The sequence below is a fragment of the Anabrus simplex genome, chromosome 1 (assembly GCF_040414725.1).
Source record: "Anabrus simplex isolate iqAnaSimp1 chromosome 1, ASM4041472v1, whole genome shotgun sequence".
Lineage (NCBI taxonomy): Eukaryota > Metazoa > Arthropoda > Insecta > Orthoptera > Tettigoniidae > Anabrus > Anabrus simplex.
The window spans coordinates 685510394-685530047 of NC_090265.1; the positions used below are offsets into that span (position 1 = coordinate 685510394).

The 19654-nt window shown below is 39.5% G+C and overlaps 1 protein-coding gene across 3 annotated transcripts in view; it reads right to left on the reverse strand.

The window, feature by feature from the left end:
* The window catches only part of LOC136857317 (gem-associated protein 5), a 310853-nt gene that overhangs the window by 281043 nt on the left and 10156 nt on the right, over window positions 1-19654 (reverse strand). For all 3 annotated transcript variants that reach the window (XM_068225137.1, XM_067135896.2, XM_067135897.2), the window contains exons 2-3: window positions 15555-15874; window positions 1578-1803 (exon numbers count right to left, since the gene is read on the reverse strand). In XM_068225137.1, the coding sequence (XP_068081238.1) occupies window positions 1578-1803; window positions 15555-15866 (538 nt within the window). In that variant the 5' untranslated portion in view covers window positions 15867-15874. The remainder of the gene's footprint in view (window positions 1-1577; window positions 1804-15554; window positions 15875-19654) is intronic.

Sequence of the window (19654 nt, forward strand, 5' to 3'; positions counted from 1 at the left end):
TTGTGCACTTTAGCCCACTTAAATCTGTTCTGTTTATTCCCATATCATAGAATTGGCTTTTCAGCAGCAATTTGCCCACAAAGATTAGCAGCTTTGAGGCTACATTTAACTGTGGTCACTGATACTTGACTCCCAAGCTGCATGTTTAATTGATTTTGGATTTCAGTTGCTGTCATTCTCCTATTTTGTTTGCTGACTACAACAATATACTAGTCATCAGCTTTTGAAGTCAGTGGAGGCCTTCCAGATTGATATCTGTCTTTGACCTCGTTTTATCCATACGTGAAATGGTATCGCTAACTGCTGAACAAGGGATTTTGAGCTTTTTAGCAATTTCCCATGTCGTATACTTTTCTTCTCGAAGAATATAAATCGCTGAGTATAACTCTATGCTGAATGTCTTTCCACGGCCCATTATCTACAAAAAGAATATAAAAATCGTGCTTTGTTTGACACCGATAATGTCACAATATTAATGCAAGTTCTGATTGCAATAATATAATAACTACATTATAATATAACATAATACGGTTTCTTTGACAATCAGAAATGAAGCATCTCCCCTTCCAATAAAAAACTCAAGGTGTTGCACCAGAACAATTAATTAAACCACACAGAGCGCACCGACTTAGCAATGTGTTAACGCGACAGACAGCAAGCTGCGAGTGGCGGGATAATTACCAAACACGCATGACTTTGAGCGACTTCCTACGCAATCGATGGTGCCAACTTACTTGGAAACATTTTACACTTCCACCAACTTTTGAAACTTGGTTACAGTAATATAATCTGTCATTAAACATCATTGCCGGCCCCGTGGTGAAGGGGTAGCGTGCCTGCCTCTTACCCAGAGAACCCGGGTTTGAATCCCGGCCAGGTCAGGGATTTTAACCTGGACCTGAGGGATGGTTCGATGTCCACTCAGCCTACGTGATTAGAATTGAGGAGATATCTGACGGTGAGATAGCGGCCCCAGTCTCGAAAGCCAAGAATAACGGCCGAGAGGATTTGTCGTGCAGACCACACGACACCTCGTAATCTGCAGGCCTTCGGGCTGAGCAGCGGTCGCTTGGTAGGCCAAGGCCCTTCAAGGGCTGTAGTGCCATGGGGTTTGGTTTGATTAAACATCATTAAACAAATTTGTGCGGGCACATATGTTTTGTCCAAAAACTTTTGGCTGGCAGTGTAAATTTCAGTAATTCGCCTGGAGTATTCACCTCTTCTACCTGGACATTATTGTTGTATCCAACCAACTACATTTACATAATGCTGACTGAACAATTCTGCCTTCTGCGGTCCCTCAATGAATGTTGATGCCTACCCTCCTGATGAAGCTATGAAGTAGAAATGAGGGAATGATGAGAAGAGCAGTGTGTGAAGACTTAGAGATTGTCCTGGTCTTTCTTTTTTTTTCTTTGTCCTCCTTTCTATTGCTGCCTTTTCCCAACACTGACCTGTCCTTGTGTTTGCCATATTATATTTCCATTTTCATTTTCATATCTCTCTATGGCTTGATTTTACTTATTTAAGTTATTTACATAAAATTATATACTTTCACTAAATACATTACAGTTTACCTTTTATATTGACAATGCAGACCAGACCTGCTTTGGTACCAATAGCTATTAGCTCCCTCTTGTGGGGGCAGCAGGCGAGACATGTGGGCTGTATTTTGCCCACATAAACTCTCACAGTAGAGTTCCTATGCAAATCCCAGCAAATGATGGAGCTTGCTTCATCTACCGACACTACAAACTTTGGGTCAGCCTGAGACCAATCTAGTCCAACCACTTTCTGATTTTCCTGGAAACAATACATTTGTTTAACTAATTAGGTAATTGAATTCATTTAAATACAAACCACCACATATATATTACACAGAAATCAGTAAAGCAAAATGTAAAATATGTTACCTCCAGGTAAATAATAATAATAATAATAATAATAATAATAATAATAATAATAATAATAATAATAATAATAATAATAATAATAATAATAATAATAATAATTGTACCGGGCGGTACACCTCCACGCCGCTAATTTAAAATGTGCGCCTGTTGAAACTCCTCTGCTGGAGGATGGCTGAACTTTATCTACGCTGTTAATTCTTTACCTTCTCAGAAGATGTCACCACGTGGAAAATTTTGAGTTTTTGAACTGTGTCATTTTTGATGTGTTTTTGTTTCGCCTGAAGTAAGAAGTGTAAACTTTCTCTCCTAGAGGACACTACTGAAGATCAACAATAGTGCACCCTAGTGCGGAGTCAAAGAACTATTTTGTTGGAGAAATTTTTATTTCAAATGTTTGTTTCTTGTTAAATTTCTTTCTGTTATTGTTTAAGTTGGCTGTATACCCCTCTTTTTCCCCTTGTTTTAGATTTATCCAATCCCGAATTTCTTTTAGTAATTTCCAACCAATCCGATGTATTTCCCCCCAACTTGGATATGTTTCTGTAACCTAGCCAATAAAATAATTGTGGGCGGGTGTTTTCATTCCCCTAACGCCTAGAACCTTCCACGAGAGGATATAAACTGCTGATTTTTGGGTCTCTGCGCCACTTCTGTTCCATCTTTCAGTGTGTTAAGTACATAGCAGGGGGCGGGAAGCGCCTCTTTCTTCGGCAGCGGTCAACAACAAGGTAATGGCCGATTAGTAACTTCTTTCCTTGCTAGCTCAGCAGTTTAACTTTCGGGGCGGGTTCTAAGCGTTCAACCATGTAACCTTTTCCTAAAATGTAACTACTCTTTTCATATATTCTCTTTTAAAACGACATATCGGGATAGAGAGTGCTTAACCCTCTCGAGCTCCCACTCACATCGTCTTGAGGTGAACTTATTTTTCTCAACCAATTCTTCCGTAATGTAATGTAAATTGCTATTAAGTCACCTCGGTAGTATGGGATTAGCCCTTGTATTAACGGCCTAGTGCCAAGTAGGTCTTAAGCAAAGTGTATTAGGAGTGCAAGTTCGCCTCCTCTCAAATTGTATTTTAGAGGTCATGTATTAACCTTCTTGTCATTTAACAGACCTCAGTAGGTTGGGTATTTTACCCCTGTGTATATGTCCTTTGAGGACAGCTTAAAGGTGGAGTTCGGAGTGGCCTATGATAGGCTTGTATTTTAGGGGGAAGTTGCCCTTTCTTGAAAATTGTGTTTCTGCCTCAAGGAGGCTTTTGGGTGTAATTGGAAGCAAATGTTTCTGGCATGTTTGGGGGTTTTCGGCCCCTTTGTTGTATGGTGTTCATTGTAAGGTTGGGCTCATTGCTCAAGAATTATGTTTCTGACTTTTGAAGCCCCAAATGGGATACCTATGTAAATGTATTTTTCAATCGTGTTTCGGCTACTAAGTACCTGTTCTATTTGTTGTTACCTAATTTTGAAAAGAAAATATAACCTTGTTAAATTTTAAAATTAATTTCACTTTAGTAGCTTGAGACCTATTCACCACCCAGCACCTTCTTTCATGCATAACTACCACAAAAATACGGTAACAAGTGGTAGCAGAGCGTGGTTGAATGGGTCTCAATTTAGCCCCTTTTGACGGCTAAATATTGTTTGTTCCGAACTCTAACTATTTTCCCAGTTGCTGGAATTTTTTGAGTTTTTCAAAATTGTTCTGTCACCATGCCCGGCCCTCGCGATGTTCTCCATCTTAATTATTTGCGCAAAGAGGAGTTGATCTATGAATTAACTATCAGAAATGTGCAATCTGGAGGCACGGTTGCAGTAGACACTAACAAGCTTAGAGAGTCCCTAGATTTGCCCATTTCCATCCCCAATTTGGGAGAGAAAGAAATTGATGACTCTCTTTCCACGATCGTCGAGAATATTACTGGGCTAGCTTCTGTAGTTAGTTTTTTTGATGAAAATGATCCGTCTCCTAATCAAATTAAGCGTGTGCAAGGCAGGCTATATCATTTTTCGAATAGGGTTAACGATCTGTTGTCTCTAAAACTGAATGACGTTCAGAGGAAGGAAGCTAGTACGCTCCTGGAAAATATTTCCGAATTATCTAGTAAGGTCACTCTATTGTTGACTGGGGAAGTTCCTCCCAAATCTGATCAACCCACCATAGTGAATGCAGGTAGTGAGGAAGCGCCTCCCAAGGGAGAAGTTAATAGGATAACCGTTGCTGCTCAAACTATCCCTGCCCCATTGGACAACGAATCTGAACGTCGTGCATCATTGAGTAACATCCGTTCTGAATTAACTTCCTTGCCATTGAAACCTTTACCTACTATGTCACCTGGGTTTAGCAGCTTGCCTCATCCATTGGCAATGTTGCTCAGAGGTATTTCTAAGTTTTCTGTTAATACCACCAGTGATGTAATTTCATTTTTAAGATTTCTAGTCGAATTTCAGGATCATGCCCTTGTGTTTTCTCTTTCTCCATGTCAAATTTTGCAAATTATTTATCCGTATGCTATTGGTATTCTCTCAGATAAAATCGTAAGAGCCATTGCCGAGCAATCATCTATTGAGGATTTCCATGCCCATTTGCTAGCTAATTTCATCCCGGCTAGGGCCAGGTCCTCCCTTATTCAGAAGTACTATTATCGTGTACAGCGCTTGGATGAAAACTTGGCTGATTTCATACAGGACATTAAGTTTTACACTAGGGTGTTTGCCCTTCATTTTCCTGAAGATCAGATTGTACAGGCTATTGTAGAAGGCATTTCACCATCTTATAGGTCATACTTGTGTTTCGCGGCGTGCCCGCAAACTTTCTCTGAACTTGAAGCGTTGGCCGTCTCAGCGGAAGGAGTTAGGTACGCCGATTCCTTGCGTGTGGCAAAAGAACCCCCTCCTTCGTTTAGTAATACTCGGCCTCCACCTCGCCGACCAGTCACACCCCGTAAATGTTATGCTTGCGGGTCGCCTGACCATCTTCGCAATAAATGTCCATTGGTCAAAAGTAGTAGGGCAAATAATGGAGCTGGTTCAGCACAAGGCTGTTTTAAACGTGGGGCCTTCTCACATATCGCCAAGAATTGCCCAAACTCGAATAGCACCCCCTCCTGCTCAACTTCTGGTGCAAATTCTACCTATGCCAATAATAAAAAGTGACTAGTGGCTTCGGCTGAGTCGACTAATCCATCTTCCCGAGACTCAGCCCCTGGTAAACAGGTTGTAAATTCAGAGGACGATCAGCCTTCAAATTCATCTTTTGAATGCCCTAAAGAATGTCTTAGGATTGCGGCGGATACCCCCGCACCTGTTCCTTTTCTTAAGATTGAGTTAAATAACGAGCCTATAACAGCTCTCTTAGATTCAGGAAGTGTTTGTTCGATTATTTCGGCTGAATGGTATTCTAAATTGAAAACGGTTTGTAAACTTCCTGACTATGTCTCTTCTCCTGTTCAATACGTATCGGCTAATTCATCTCCATTAGAAATTCTAGGTTCCTTACTGGTCAAAATTCGTATTTTTAAGTTTACATGGAAAGTTAAATTGTTCGTGGCCAAGCAATTGTCTTGCCCCATTATATTGGGAGCTGACTTTATTTCTCACACTGGTCTTGTGCTCGATCTCCAGTCTAGGTCGTGCACATTCAAATTTGCTTCTAATGGTAAAATCCCACTATTAAAGTGTAATTCTGTGTCATGTTCTTCTATTTCGCCTACCCAGGATGAGATGTTGTTAGACCTTAGACATCTACCTGAGGAGCAGGCCGATAGTATTCGCAAACTGTGTCAGTCGTTTCCCGAGGTGTTTTCTGATACTCTTGGTGTTACTGACCTTATTGAATACAAAATTGAGGTCACGGATTCGATTCCTGTCCGTTTTCCACCATATAGGCTATCTCCACCTAAAATGAAGGCTCTGAAAGAAATCATCGATCAGATGTTGAAGGACGGTATTATTAGGCCCTCTAAGTCAGCGTATTCTTCGCCTATTTTTTTGGTCCCGAAACCCCAAGGAGGCTTCAGGCCTGTCATTGATTACAGGGCTCTCAATCGGAAGGTGGTGTTGCAATCTGTGCCCCTTCCTGACCTTCATTCTTGTTTTTCATGGTTTCGTAAGGCCAAGTTCTTCACCATCTTGGACTTGAATCAGGCCTATAATCAAATTCCCCTTGCCGAAGAGTCTAAACACCTTACAGCGTTTGCCACGGACTGGAATTTATACGAATACAACCGCGTGCCTTTCGGGCTCCCCACCGGAGCAGCTGTACTCACTAGGCTACTAGATAGGGTCTTCTCCGACATCAAATTTGAGTACTTATATCACTACTTGGATGATGTCGTATTTTCAGAGACTTTTGAAGAACATCTAGATCATCTGCGAGAAGTTCTCGACCGCCTTCATAAGGCTGGGTTAACGGTTAAGTTGTCCAAGGTTGCCTTTGCTAAGCCCTCTATGTCTTTCCTAGGGCATATTGTGTCACCTGATGGTGTAGCAGTCGATCATTCTAGAACACAGGCCATTCGTGATTTTAAACCTCCCAAGGACATTAAAGGTATCGCCAGGTTCATTGGTATGGTGAATTTCTTCAGGAAGTTTATTCCTAACTTCGCTAATAGAGCGGCGCCCTTAAACCTTCTTCGTAGGAAAGGCATCAAATTCGAGTGGGGACCTTCTCAACAAGCCGCTTTTGAAGACCTTAAATTAGCTCTTTGTAATGCCCCTGTACTTGCTATGCCTGATTTCTCGAAGAAATTCATTGTCCAAACCGACGCATCGTCGTCAGCAGTAGCTGCAGTCCTTCTTCAAGAGACTGAACTAGGGAGGCGCCCCATCGCCTATGCATCTAGGACTTTGTCGGCTCAAGAAGCCAAGTATTCCATCTATGAGCTCGAAGGTTTGGCAGTCTTATTCGCCTTAGAGAAGTTCCGTCTCTATCTGGAACATGTTAAATTCGACCTGGAGACAGATAATCAAGCCTTAAGCTGGGTCTTAGGTAGGCCGCGTCGTACTGGTCGTATAGCCCGTTGGGCCATCCAATTCGATGTCAGGCATATCAGAGGTACTGAAAATGTTGTTGCTGATGGACTCAGCCGTATGTTTTCAAACGACGTTGAGAACCATGAACCGGTCGACCGTTCATCACCTCCCGAGTCCACACTATTTGATGTTAATGCCATTTTAACTGATGCCCCCATGCTCTTTAGGGATATCGAGAAATACCAACATGAAGATCCGACGCTGGCTCCGATAATGGAAACCCTTTCTTCTGGGGAACATGTTGTCCCTTATGTTCTGAGGAATGATGTTTTATGTTGCCCTTCGAGGCATGACAAGATGATGAAGGTTGTCGTTCCAGCTGTTCTTGTGCCTATGATCTTCAAGTACTATCATGAGACCCCATTAGGGGGGCATCTTGGAATCTTTAAAACTCGTGAAAAGATTCGTGAAATGTTCATCTGGAAAGGTATGGACGGTGAAATCCGTGAACTAGTAAAGGCTTGTAAATCCTGTTTGATTAGTAAACCAACCATGTCCACCAAGGTAGGCCTCTTGTCTTCTCAACAAGCGTCGCGCCCCATGGAACGCCTGTATATTGATTACGTAGGACCATTCCCCCAGTCAAAGGGTAATGCCAACAAGTTCATCCTTGTGTGTGTAGATGGTTTTACCAGATTTTCTTGGTTATTTCCGACTAAGCTGGCTACCGCTCAGTCTACCATTACTTGCTTAAATTCTATTTTTGCTTCTTTTGGTCCGTGCCAATATATTGTATCTGATAATGCTAAGGCTTTTACATCTAACTTATTTCGTAAATTCTGTTTTGACTTATCCATCTCTCATGTAACTACTTCTGCTTATTACCCTCAACCATCTCTGGCTGAACGGGTTAATCGTAATCTCAGGTCCGCACTTATTGCCTATCATCATGAAGATCATTCCAGGTGGGACACGTCCCTGCATTGGTTAGCTTTTGCTTTGAATTCGGCGGTTCATGAATCTCATAAGTTCACTCCAGCTTCCTTGATGTTCAAGTTTATTCCCAACACGCCGCTCTCTAACCTTTGGTCTCTGAGTGACATTCTACCCGAGACAATAGATCCGGATAATATTAAAGATCTTTGGAAGAAGGCTAAAGCCAATCTTAAGGTATCTCATGAAAAGGTTAGAGAAAAGTATGATCGTGGACGGAGACCCACCACTTTGAAGGTAGGTGACCAGGTGATGGTCAAGAATTTTGTTCCCGCGGGCAAGCTTGCCCCCAGATTTCATGGGCCTTGTATCATTCTCGATTTTCTTACGCCAGTTACGTTGTTAGTAAGCAATCCAGCCACCGAGAGGATATTTAGGGTTCACCTGTCACAGGTGAAACCAGTGTAAATTTTGTGTCAACTTGCTTCATATAATTTGAAAGGAATATGAAGGTTATATTTTTTTTTTGAGTTCAACTTTTAAGGCTTTCTGCCCCTTCTATAATATTTTGGTCTTATATGTAAGCCTCGTGTAAAACCTTCCCCGATCCGTTAAACTGCCATTCTGTCCTTGCCTCGGCCATTACCACGCTCCCGTCTCCTGCTTCAATACACACTGTGGCTTGATTTGAGTAAATGCCATGGATATCTGCACGCCGCTGACCCCTCAACCTCCTCACCAAGCCTGTCCCCTCAAAAAAATGATGATGGTCCAACAATATTCTGCCGCCTAGCTTTAATGTTTCAGTGCCCCCGCAGCCGCGCGGCGCCGTGCAGCAACTGGGTCCGAGGACGGGCCCCCTCGGCCCCAGCGAGGACGACGTGTGCACGGCGAGCAGGAGCTCTCCTCCCGGCCAAGGCTGATGTGCGGCGCACGACCTGCTACTTGCCCGCAGCCTGTATATGTTCACCGCGGGCGCGGCGTGCTTCAACACCTCTGCTCCCCTCATAGTGCGAGCGGTATCTCAGGGTACTTGAGGGGTCCGAGCGGCCTCCTTTGGACGCAAGCCGCAAGGGCCGGTCTGGCCATCCCACTTCATCACCATCAACTACATGAACAGTTACTATAAGTAATGACTACACTTGGGAATTTAACTGCAATATTTGGTGGACTATGCAAAATTTTTCATCACTTTTAAGTATTAAAAGTTTATCTTCAGAACTCAACTTCTACAAACATAAAGACTGTACTTCACCTGCAACAACAAATGTTGAAACTGAATCAAACCAAATTAAGAAATCTTATAATTGCTTCTGCAATCAATCTTCATATCCACAGCATAACTTGGACCTTGTTTCAAACAATTTCATGTGTCACCCCTGGAGGAACTTTTGGGGGGGGAGGTCTGTACCGGGCGGTACACCTCCACGCCGCTAATTTAAAATGTGCGCCTGTTGAAACTCCTCTGCTGGAGGATGGCTGAACTTTATCTACGCTGTTAATTCTTTACCTTCTCAGAAGATGTCACCACGTGGAAAATTTTGAGTTTTTGAACTGTGTCATTTTTGATGTGTTTTTGTTTCGCCTGAAGTAAGAAGTGTAAACTTTCTCTCCTAGAGGACACTACTGAAGATCAACAATAGTGCACCCTAGTGCGGAGTCAAAGAACTATTTTGTTGGAGAAATTTTTATTTCAAATGTTTGTTTCTTGTTAAATTTCTTTCTGTTATTGTTTAAGTTGGCTGTATACCCCTCTTTTTCCCCTTGTTTTAGATTTATCCAATCCCGAATTTCTTTTAGTAATTTCCGACCAATCCGATGTATTTCCCCCCAACTTGGATATGTTTCTGTAACCTAGCCAATAAAATAATTGTGGGCGGGTGTTTTCATTCCCCTAACGCCTAGAACCTTCCACGAGAGGATATAAACTGCTGATTTTTGGGTCTCTGCGCCACTTTTGTTCCATCTTTCAGTGTGTTAAGTACATAGCAGGGGGCGGGAAGCGCCTCTTTCTTCGGCAGCGGTCAACAACAAGGTAATGGCCGATTAGTAACTTCTTTCCTTGCTAGCTCAGCAGTTTAACTTTCGGGGCGGGTTCTAAGCGTTCAACCATGTAACCTTTTCCTAAAATGTAACTACTCTTTTCATATATTCTCTTTTAAAACGACATATCGGGATAGAGAGTGCTTAACCCTCTCGAGCTCCCACTCACATCGTCTTGAGGTGAACTTATTTTTCTCAACCAATTCTTCCGTAATGTAATGTAAATTGCTATTAAGTCACCTCGGTAGTATGGGATTAGCCCTTGTATTAACGGCCTAGTGCCAAGTAGGTCTTAAGCAAAGTGTATTAGGAGTGCAAGTTCGCCTCCTCTCAAATTGTATTTTAGAGGTCATGTATTAACCTTCTTGTCATTTAACAGACCTCAGTAGGTTGGGTATTTTACCCCTGTGTATATGTCCTTTGAGGACAGCTTAAAGGTGGAGTTCGGAGTGGCCTATGATAGGCTTGTATTTTAGGGGGAAGTTGCCCTTTCTTGAAAATTGTGTTTCTGCCTCAAGGAGGCTTTTGGGTGTAATTGGAAGCAAATGTTTCTGGCATGTTTGGGGGTTTTCGGCCCCTTTGTTGTATGGTGTTCATTGTAAGGTTGGGCTCATTGCTCAAGAATTATGTTTCTGACTTTTGAAGCCCCAAATGGGATACCTATGTAAATGTATTTTTCAATCGTGTTTCGGCTACTAAGTACCTGTTCTATTTGTTGTTACCTAATTTTGAAAAGAAAGAAAAGAAAATATAACCTTGTTAAATTTTAAAATTAATTTCACTTTAGTAGCTTGAGACCTATTCACCACCCAGCACCTTCTTTCATGCATAACTACCACAAAAATACGGTAACAATAATAATAATAATAATAATAATAATAATAATAATAATAATAATAATAATAATAATAATTGCTACCATTGTGCAACCACATAGTCACACACCAACACAAATTAACGCCAAGAGACATGATAGTAATAACATGTACGAAATTAAAACCATATGCACATTAAGCAAAGAAAACAATAACAAACAGGTTAACCAACATGACGGCTAAGGAAGGGTAACTGGGAAGCAGCTGGGAACCATATCCAGGCAGTGAAAGGTATTGGCAATGCTGAAGAAGCGAAATCAAAGGTGATTCTAATTCAATAAGTTTACTTAACAATTTAACTAAAAATCAAAACGCAAATAATCCATAAAATTACACCTTTAAAAGTCAAAAATAGTTTTCACAATAATAACAATACACCCCGAGGGTAAGATTTCGATTATTTAACCTTAGGCCGGAACCTCTCACACAATGTTCCATTGTTCATGGCGAAACATTTAAATAATATAATACTGACGGAAAGAAAAGGGAAGTAACATTATACAGTCATAAGTATGTACATGTAAGAAAGGAGAACAACTTTTAAAATGTTTATCCTAGTGTAGGGCACCTTTAGGAGGCAGCCCCTTCAAAAACACTTCTGAGAAAGGGTGCCCGTTCTAAATGTGAATACTCCAAGATGAAACGGGATAAATGAGACAGCCCCAAGGGGAAATTTACACTTTACGATTACATCGAGAGGTATTGAATATCTGATTTACAAAATCAAAGAAATGGGAACTGTCTCTTAACACAAATCTGATATGACTTGCTGGAAGGCTAAGACATTTTAAGAAAAATTTGACGACCGAAGGAAAAAAACGGGTAAGTTCCGGCAAAATAAATTGAACGGAACACTACATTTGAAGATAACCTGAAAGATGAAAAACAACTAAGTGCTTACCTGTTGGAGGGGCCAAGAAGACCCGTCCCCTGAAGAAGGCAACCTTTCCCTTCTCTGGTCAAAGCAGAAAGACGGCTCAGCGGAGCTTCGCGTTAGCCACGAGCTACTCTCCGGAAATTAGGAAATCGTGAAACAACCAATGAGCGTCCGTATTTTCCTTCGTCCGCCAATCACACTAACTTTTATTTTGTCCAATGAGATCCCAGCACAAAGTGCTGATAAAGAACACCGAGTAACATCGAGAAATTTCGAAACTAATGCAATATGATGAAACCGGAAACTCCAGGAAGCATCCTATCCCGATCTAGCACGTGTACTACCGTATGTCCCAAACAAAAATTACATCTTACTTCAATTTTTCACCAATCAATCTTGAAGCCATGTCAACATAAACTAATTCAAAAATTCATACACAAAAAAATAACAATAAACAAATACATGATACAAATTTTCTCAGTATTTGAATTTCAAACAATCACTACAAAATACACGAGGTAAATACACTGCCGGACAAAAAAAGAAGTGCCCAGAAGAAAAGGTCAGATGTCAATGTAAGTTTGTACACATACACATCATCAGCAGGTATGTAAATGATTACAGTTGACGGGTAGAATGACCACCAAAGTGCAATAGTGTTGTTCGTATTTAGTGTTGTTACCAGGCCTGGTAGGGTATATAAGGGACATCAACAGCGTCAAATACTGAGTGAACGCTGTGAAGGACACAGAGATGCCGCAAACTCGTGTGAGACAGCGTTAATTTATTAATGTCATAAATTATTTTCAATTTCATTTTGAAGGATTTTCATGGAAAGAATACTTCTTTACAATCATGATAATATCTGTGAAGTCTTAAATCGTCATAATTGTTTGAAATAACGTTACTTGAAGTATTTTTTTAGAAAGTAATCTATTCAAGTTTTTTATTAAAATTTACTTCAATATCAGGGGAATTTTTCAGCAATTAAGATAAAATGATAATGTAAATATCTCAGTATTATTTACGAGATTTTCACGATGATATTATTATTTAAATTCCTTTTGTAATTAAGATAAAATTTCTAGTTTCTTAAATTGTAAACATGCTATCGCGATAGTCATTTTCTGTCAAGTACATTATTCAAAGAAGTATGGATGAGGTTCACCCTCAATAATTAAGATTTTTCTCGAGCCGGACGGCGAGTATGCCTGCCCTCACGTTCCTGTGGAGTCCAACATCAGGCCACTGTCACATCCGAATGCACCAAAGATCTGGATATTGCACGATTTGATCAGCCGGCCAAATAGAGACCCACAATGAGGCCCTTTGACATTTATTTATAGTAGCACTCCTTGAATAACAATTTAAACAAAATTTACGAATAAAATCTTGATGTTCTTTTAATATTTCTTCTCACAAGATTGTATGATAAATTCTGACTCCCTGGTCCTCCCTCAACAAAGCCTGAATTACACTGAAATGTGAATAAAAATAACAATTAGCCTTCACCTGGCTCGACGCCAGTGATCAAACGGTCTATCACTGGGAATCTTGTTCACCGGCTGAGCCTACCCGGGAAATAGGGGCAATATATCACCATTCTCCCATACCACTGTCATGGGTCACCTAGCCACAAGCAAAACTATGAGTATACCTGAGTGAAAATTAATAAACTTCATTATTTAGAAATTATCAGCAATGCCATACAGTTCGTGCGAGATTGACCTCTTAAGTCATTCCAGATTCTCTTTCTCTATGAAGGCTGTACTCTTTGGTTCTTGTATTCTGCCCAGTACTCTTTCATTTGTTCCAATTGTAATTTTCTCAGCTTCACTGAAATCTCTTTAGCCCTTCTATGTGTCATTTCTGCTGAAAATTTGTGAGTCTTAAGAAGGGTGTTGATTTCATTGTTGTTTTCTGTATCTGCTACCACGAGTCTTGCTTAAATTTGTTGATCCATTGTACTCCAGTCTTCTTTCCAAGACATCTTACAAATACTGCACATCAACTCTTTCAGACACCTGATCAGTTTCACCTTTCACTACTTTTTGATTCTCATAGGTATCGAGTCATGTTTGTTTGGTACACTGAGCTAAAAGCATGCAGCAAGTTGAAACTCTAAATTCTCTTAATAGTCCATTTTGCTGGTTTAAAAATAAGTACATCTGGCTGCCAATGGAAAGGTCTTGCATTCAAGTTTTGAATGAGATAGAATGTTTTTCAGTAGATGACGTTTCAAGGTAAAGACCCTCCGATGAGGCTGGGCGGCATCTGCCATGTGAAGGTAACTGCGTGTTATTGTGGTCGTTAGTTTCCAATGCATGTTTGAAGTTTTGTTTCATAACTTGTGTCAATGGATATGTGCATTCATATTCAATTACAGCGGGGATCAGAATGAAGTGGTCATACCCTTTATCTTATGTTCTATCTTGACATCTAATTGAAGTGGAAAACTATGAAACTATGAAAAATTGGTTTTAAGATGGCTAAGAGTGGGCTTTTAATCTACTTCCTAACACGATTACATTACCTGATGATGAGAGCATCCTGTTCTCATCCCTTAAACTAGTACGAACCTCTCAAGACTATAGCTCATATCACATTGTAAAAAAGAAAAAACTTTACCACAACAAATACCATTCTGAGAGTGACTTTCCTCTATTTCTCGACTCACCCTCCATACAAATCCTTGCATTTGCTTTATTTCTAGTGCCGAGGCATCCTCACTAATCAACCCCCCAAAAAAATTATAGAACACACTAATAACGACAACATGAAACCTCACTCACACCACTAAGGACGCTAATTAAAAGTGACAGGAGCCACAGTCACAGATAAAATACACACTATCTTTTTTTTTTTTTTTGATAGTTGCTTTATGTCACACCGACACAGATAGGTCTTATGGCGACAACGGGACAGGAAAGGCCTAGTAATGGGAAGGAAGCGGCCGTGGCCTTAATTAAGGTACAGCCCCACCATTTGCCTGGTGTGAAAATGGGAAACCACGGAAAACCATTTTCAAGGCTGCCAACAGTGGGGTTCAAACCCACTATCTCCCAAACTATTGAAGGAAGGAATGAGGATCAAGGCAACAAAAAAAAAGGTGGGGGAGACATTACACAATTTTAGGGGACAGCTACATTTTTAGTATAATTTTAAAAATATCTAAATTTTAACATTTTCAAAAGCATCAATGTTTGACAGGTTTTTTTTCTTTTTCTTTTTTTTTTCTTTTCTTTTTCCTTTCAACCAAGGTTACTTTTACTGAAGTAAAAACATACACAAATACATTTCACTCATCTTTACTGTGCAATTTCCTTTCCAGTCTGTGGGTTAAAGACCCTTCATCTAACTGAAAACATTCAAAAGTTAACAAATTCTGAAATAATAAAATAAATATTGAACATTTTAGAGCATAAATGTTATATCAAGTTTTGAAATTGGATATAGAAGAAAATAATGAAATAATTTCTAACAGCACTTGTTCCAAATTTCAACCTCTAGCTATAACTGCTAAGCAGAGAAATAATGAAAACCATAATATAAGTAAAACTATTGCATAATTTATCTTCCTTGAAACTTTATTTATCGGCACTTCTTGCACAAGCCAAAATATCTTTGTCATTCACTACATCCGGAACGTTTCTCCAAATATGGTATGATCTGCTTCTTTGCACTTTCAAAGATCATACTTTTGGCGACTGTTATGCTATGTTCAGTTGAAGCGAGATGGCAGGACAGTTGCGTACTGTGTACAATAACAAGAAAATTCATTCAGATAGAAAACGAGACAATCGTGGGACAAATGACGTCCTGCACGGGACATTTACAAAATACCTTAAAATGCAGGATGTCCCACGAAATGAGGGACGGTTGGTCACTCTACTTCATGTCTTAACTAAAGAATACAAGTACAATGAATAACATAACATACCCCATGGGCCAAATGAGCAAGGATGGGAGTCAGAGTTCTCAAGTCCCACACTCGCACATAGGAGTCATCTCCAGCAGACACTAAACAGTTGAAGAGTTTATCTTCAGGATCTCTACATGTAGAGAAGATGACAGCTGACACCCTTTCTTTGTGAGCATTCGATATGATGGAGATCTCTCCATTGCTCTCCTTGGGCTTCTTCAGTACCACTATGTTACCTCTAGATCCATAAGCGATTGTATCATTAGATATACAAGTCAGGATATTACTCAGGTACCAATTTGGAGAGGGAGGAAATATCTGTTCATTCATGGTGGAACCTGAAACAAAAACACAGATCAAGCTTTACTGTCTGGAGATGGAAGGAAAATTAGGACATTTATGGTTAAACCTGAACCAAGCACCAATGAAATTGATGTTTCAATAAAATCTTCAAAGTTAAGCAGCACTGCACATTGTAAACTGGTGAAGGAGTTAGCTACAAAGTTCGAGGCAAGTAGCTGTTGGCTTGCATTCAGGAGATAACGACTTCGAGCCCCACTGCCAGCAGCCCTGAAGATGGGTTTTCCATGGTTTCCCATTTTCACACCAAGAAAATTCTGGGGCTGTATCTTAATTAAGACTACAATCACTTCCTTCCCAGTTAGTGCCCTGTCCTTCCCACTGTCACCACAAGAGATCTCTGAGTCCATGTGACATAAAACGAACTGGAAAAAACCTTCCTATAACAAAAAATCCAGCTAAAGTAAGCCTTTCTGGCAACCCTACCAACCTTTAGGCTAACCCATTGCAGTCTACTTATTTATTTATTGTATGGCCTTTAGTGCTGGGAGTGTCCAAGGACAACTTCAGCTCACCTGGAGCAGGTCTTATATAACTCCCATGGGCGACCTGCACGTCTGGGTGCGAGATGTTGAGGATGATAACACGGTAGCGAGAGGGTGAAGCCGGTGTCAGCACATAGCCTACTTCTGTCAAATAATCATCATAAACATAACACCAGAGGGTCTGATCAAGGCTTAATGTCTCCATCCGATAGACGAATCGCCTTCAACAGCGTCATATGCCCTCACTCCACATGAACATTACAGAGAGGTTTGGAATTGAATTGAGGCTTTTGGCACGCAGTCTAGTGATTAGAAATGGTATACCACCACCTCTTCTATCATGCCAACGAGACTCAAACTGGCTCATACCATTAAAGACTTTATGCCTTTAACAATCATGGCCAACACATGAGCTGCAGTCTAATAATGTTCACTACTTATTTACCAGCTGGACCGATAAAAAAAAAAAATTACATTTCATCAAAGTGTAGTATTGCTGGGCGGGGGGGGGAAGTACTCTGTGAGTGTGTGTGTGAGGGAGAGAGAGAGAGAGAGAGAGAGAGAAGGACACTGGGTCCAAGGTTTGGACAGCCAGACTTTGTCTTTCACAAACCAGGACAAAGGGCGAGTGACAGAGGAGTAAAACCTAAAAAAAAAAAAGTCCATATTACAAGAGAAGACAGCCGATTTGTTTAGATGGTGGAAAAGAATTTACTGTTCCAACGGCAGATAAAGCAGTAGTACCATCTTAACACTAGAATGGCCACAGCGGTCATTTTCACCGTTAACCAATTTCAAGGTATTCCCACACTCGTACTCTTTTATGCACAAGGTTGTGCTTTTGTGACTTTTAATCTGTAAGGGTTATGTATATTCACACCAAAAATTACATCCGTAGATGATAAAGGAACACTGATATTGTCCATTATACCTAGGAAGACCATAAGCAGTCATTTTGACTGCTCTTCCTTAATACAGAGAGCTCTATTCTGCTCACTGCTTGCTTCCTGTGATATATTTTCAAGTTTTACATAAAATCAGCTTCATGGTCCGTATCGCACTTCAATAGATTCGCAATTAAGTATTTAATTTATTTTCCACCTAGTCGATACAATGATTGCTTAAGGCAATTTTTAATGGTCAAAAGTGGTACATGTTTCGTATATTATCAACATCTTCAGCCACATAACACTGTTTAGATGAAAAATATATAAAATTGACAAAGTAATGCTTTAGAGGAAGTGTCCTTAAAATTAACATAAGATTGACAAGATTAAAACAAACAAATAACTCAAGAGAAAATATATAAATTATTTCTACAATAGAAAGCAGTCGTCAAGGAAACACTTGTACAATATTCCATAGAGAAATTGTCCTAATAAATATTCTTTTCTTAATAATTCATGAAAAAAGATCAATTTGTAAATTAAAAATTATACAATTTATAAGTAATTATCGAAACGAAGAAATCCTGATATCACAGTGCGGCTCTTATTATTAATGTAGATGAAAATATAACTAATTCCTAGTTGTCAAATCTTATTAAGCCTGCTTTCCTTTGGAACAGTAACTCCTGTCATTCTTTCACAGTTTTGCGCCGGGTGTAATATTGATGATGCAATCTTCCTTGCTCTTGCACCTGAGGAGGTGGAGGAGCGGGGGATATAGGTGTGTCAAGAACTTCCTTGCTGTCACCTATAGCTTCAACTGAGGAGGAACAAGTTGTAGGGCTATCTGTAGGTGGAGAAATTCCAATTCTTTTTTCGTGATCCTTCTCAAGCATTTTCAAATATACTAGAATTTGATAATATAATGGATTCTTATATTCTACAGCCTCATTAAGGTTATCATTTTTCTTTACAAGTTGGTCTAGATGAATGTACAGGTCTTCATATGTGTTCATTAAGCTGCCCTTTTTTAACTTTTTTATGATGGTCAGGTCTTGTTCTATGTTGGTAAATTTATGACCTGTCACAACAAGAGAAGAAAAAGGATTTTCTTTCAAAATACAAAGAAAATCCACTTTCACACTGACCACTATCAAGAACAACTCGTTACACCCTGAGGCACAGAAAAGATCAGCATATTATAGTTACGTTAACAGAGCGTTTAGTATTCCTTTATCCAAATCTGAAAGGAATAAAGAACTGTTGTTTATCCGACAACAAGCCCTCTTGAATGGTTTCAACAATAACATGATTGATAAAATAATTAATAAATTTTCGGAGAAGCAACAATCTAAATTAGCAGTCGAACCTAGTAAAACTGAAAAATATATCAAGTTCACATATAATAATCCAAACATTCATGTAATAACAAATTTATTTAAGAGAAAAAATTTCAAAATTGCATTTTCCACCAATAACAACATGAAACATAGTATTTTCAACCATGGTACAATAAATCTCTCGGAAAAAGATAAATTTTTTGATTCTGGAATATATAAACTCACATGCTTTGAATGTAAGAATACATACATAGGACAATCTGGCCGCAATTTTAAAGTTAGATATTTGGAACATGTGAATGCTGAAAAACATAGAAGATTCTCAGTAATGGGATCACACATGACTGCCACAGGTCATAAATTTACCAACATAGAACAAGACCTGACCATCATAAAAAAGTTAAAAAAGGGCAGCTTAATGAACACATATGAAGACCTGTACATTCATCTAGACCAACTTGTAAAGAAAAATGATAACCTTAATGAGGCTGTAGAATATAAGAATCCATTATATTATCAAATTCTAGTATATTTGAAAATGCTTGAGAAGGATCACGAAAAAAGAATTGGAATTTCTCCACCTACAGATAGCCCTACAACTTGTTCCTCCTCAGTTGAAGCTATAGGTGACAGCAAGGAAGTTCTTGACACACCTATATCCCCCGCTCCTCCACCTCCTCAGGTGCAAGAGCAAGGAAGATTGCATCATCAATATTACACCTGGCGCAAAACTGTGAAAGAATGACAGGAGTTACTGTTCCAAAGGAAAGCAGGCTTAATAAGATTTGACAACTAGGAATTAGTTATATTTTCATCTACATTAATAATAAGAGCCGCACTGTGATATCAGGATTTCTTCGTTTCGATAATTACTTATAAATTGTATAATTTTTAATTTACAAATTGATCTTTTTTCATGAATTATTAAGAAAAGAATATTTATTAGGACAATTTCTCTATGGAATATTGTACAAGTGTTTCCTTGACGACTGCTTTCTATTGTAGAAATAATTTATATATTTTCTCTTGAGTTATTTGTTTGTTTT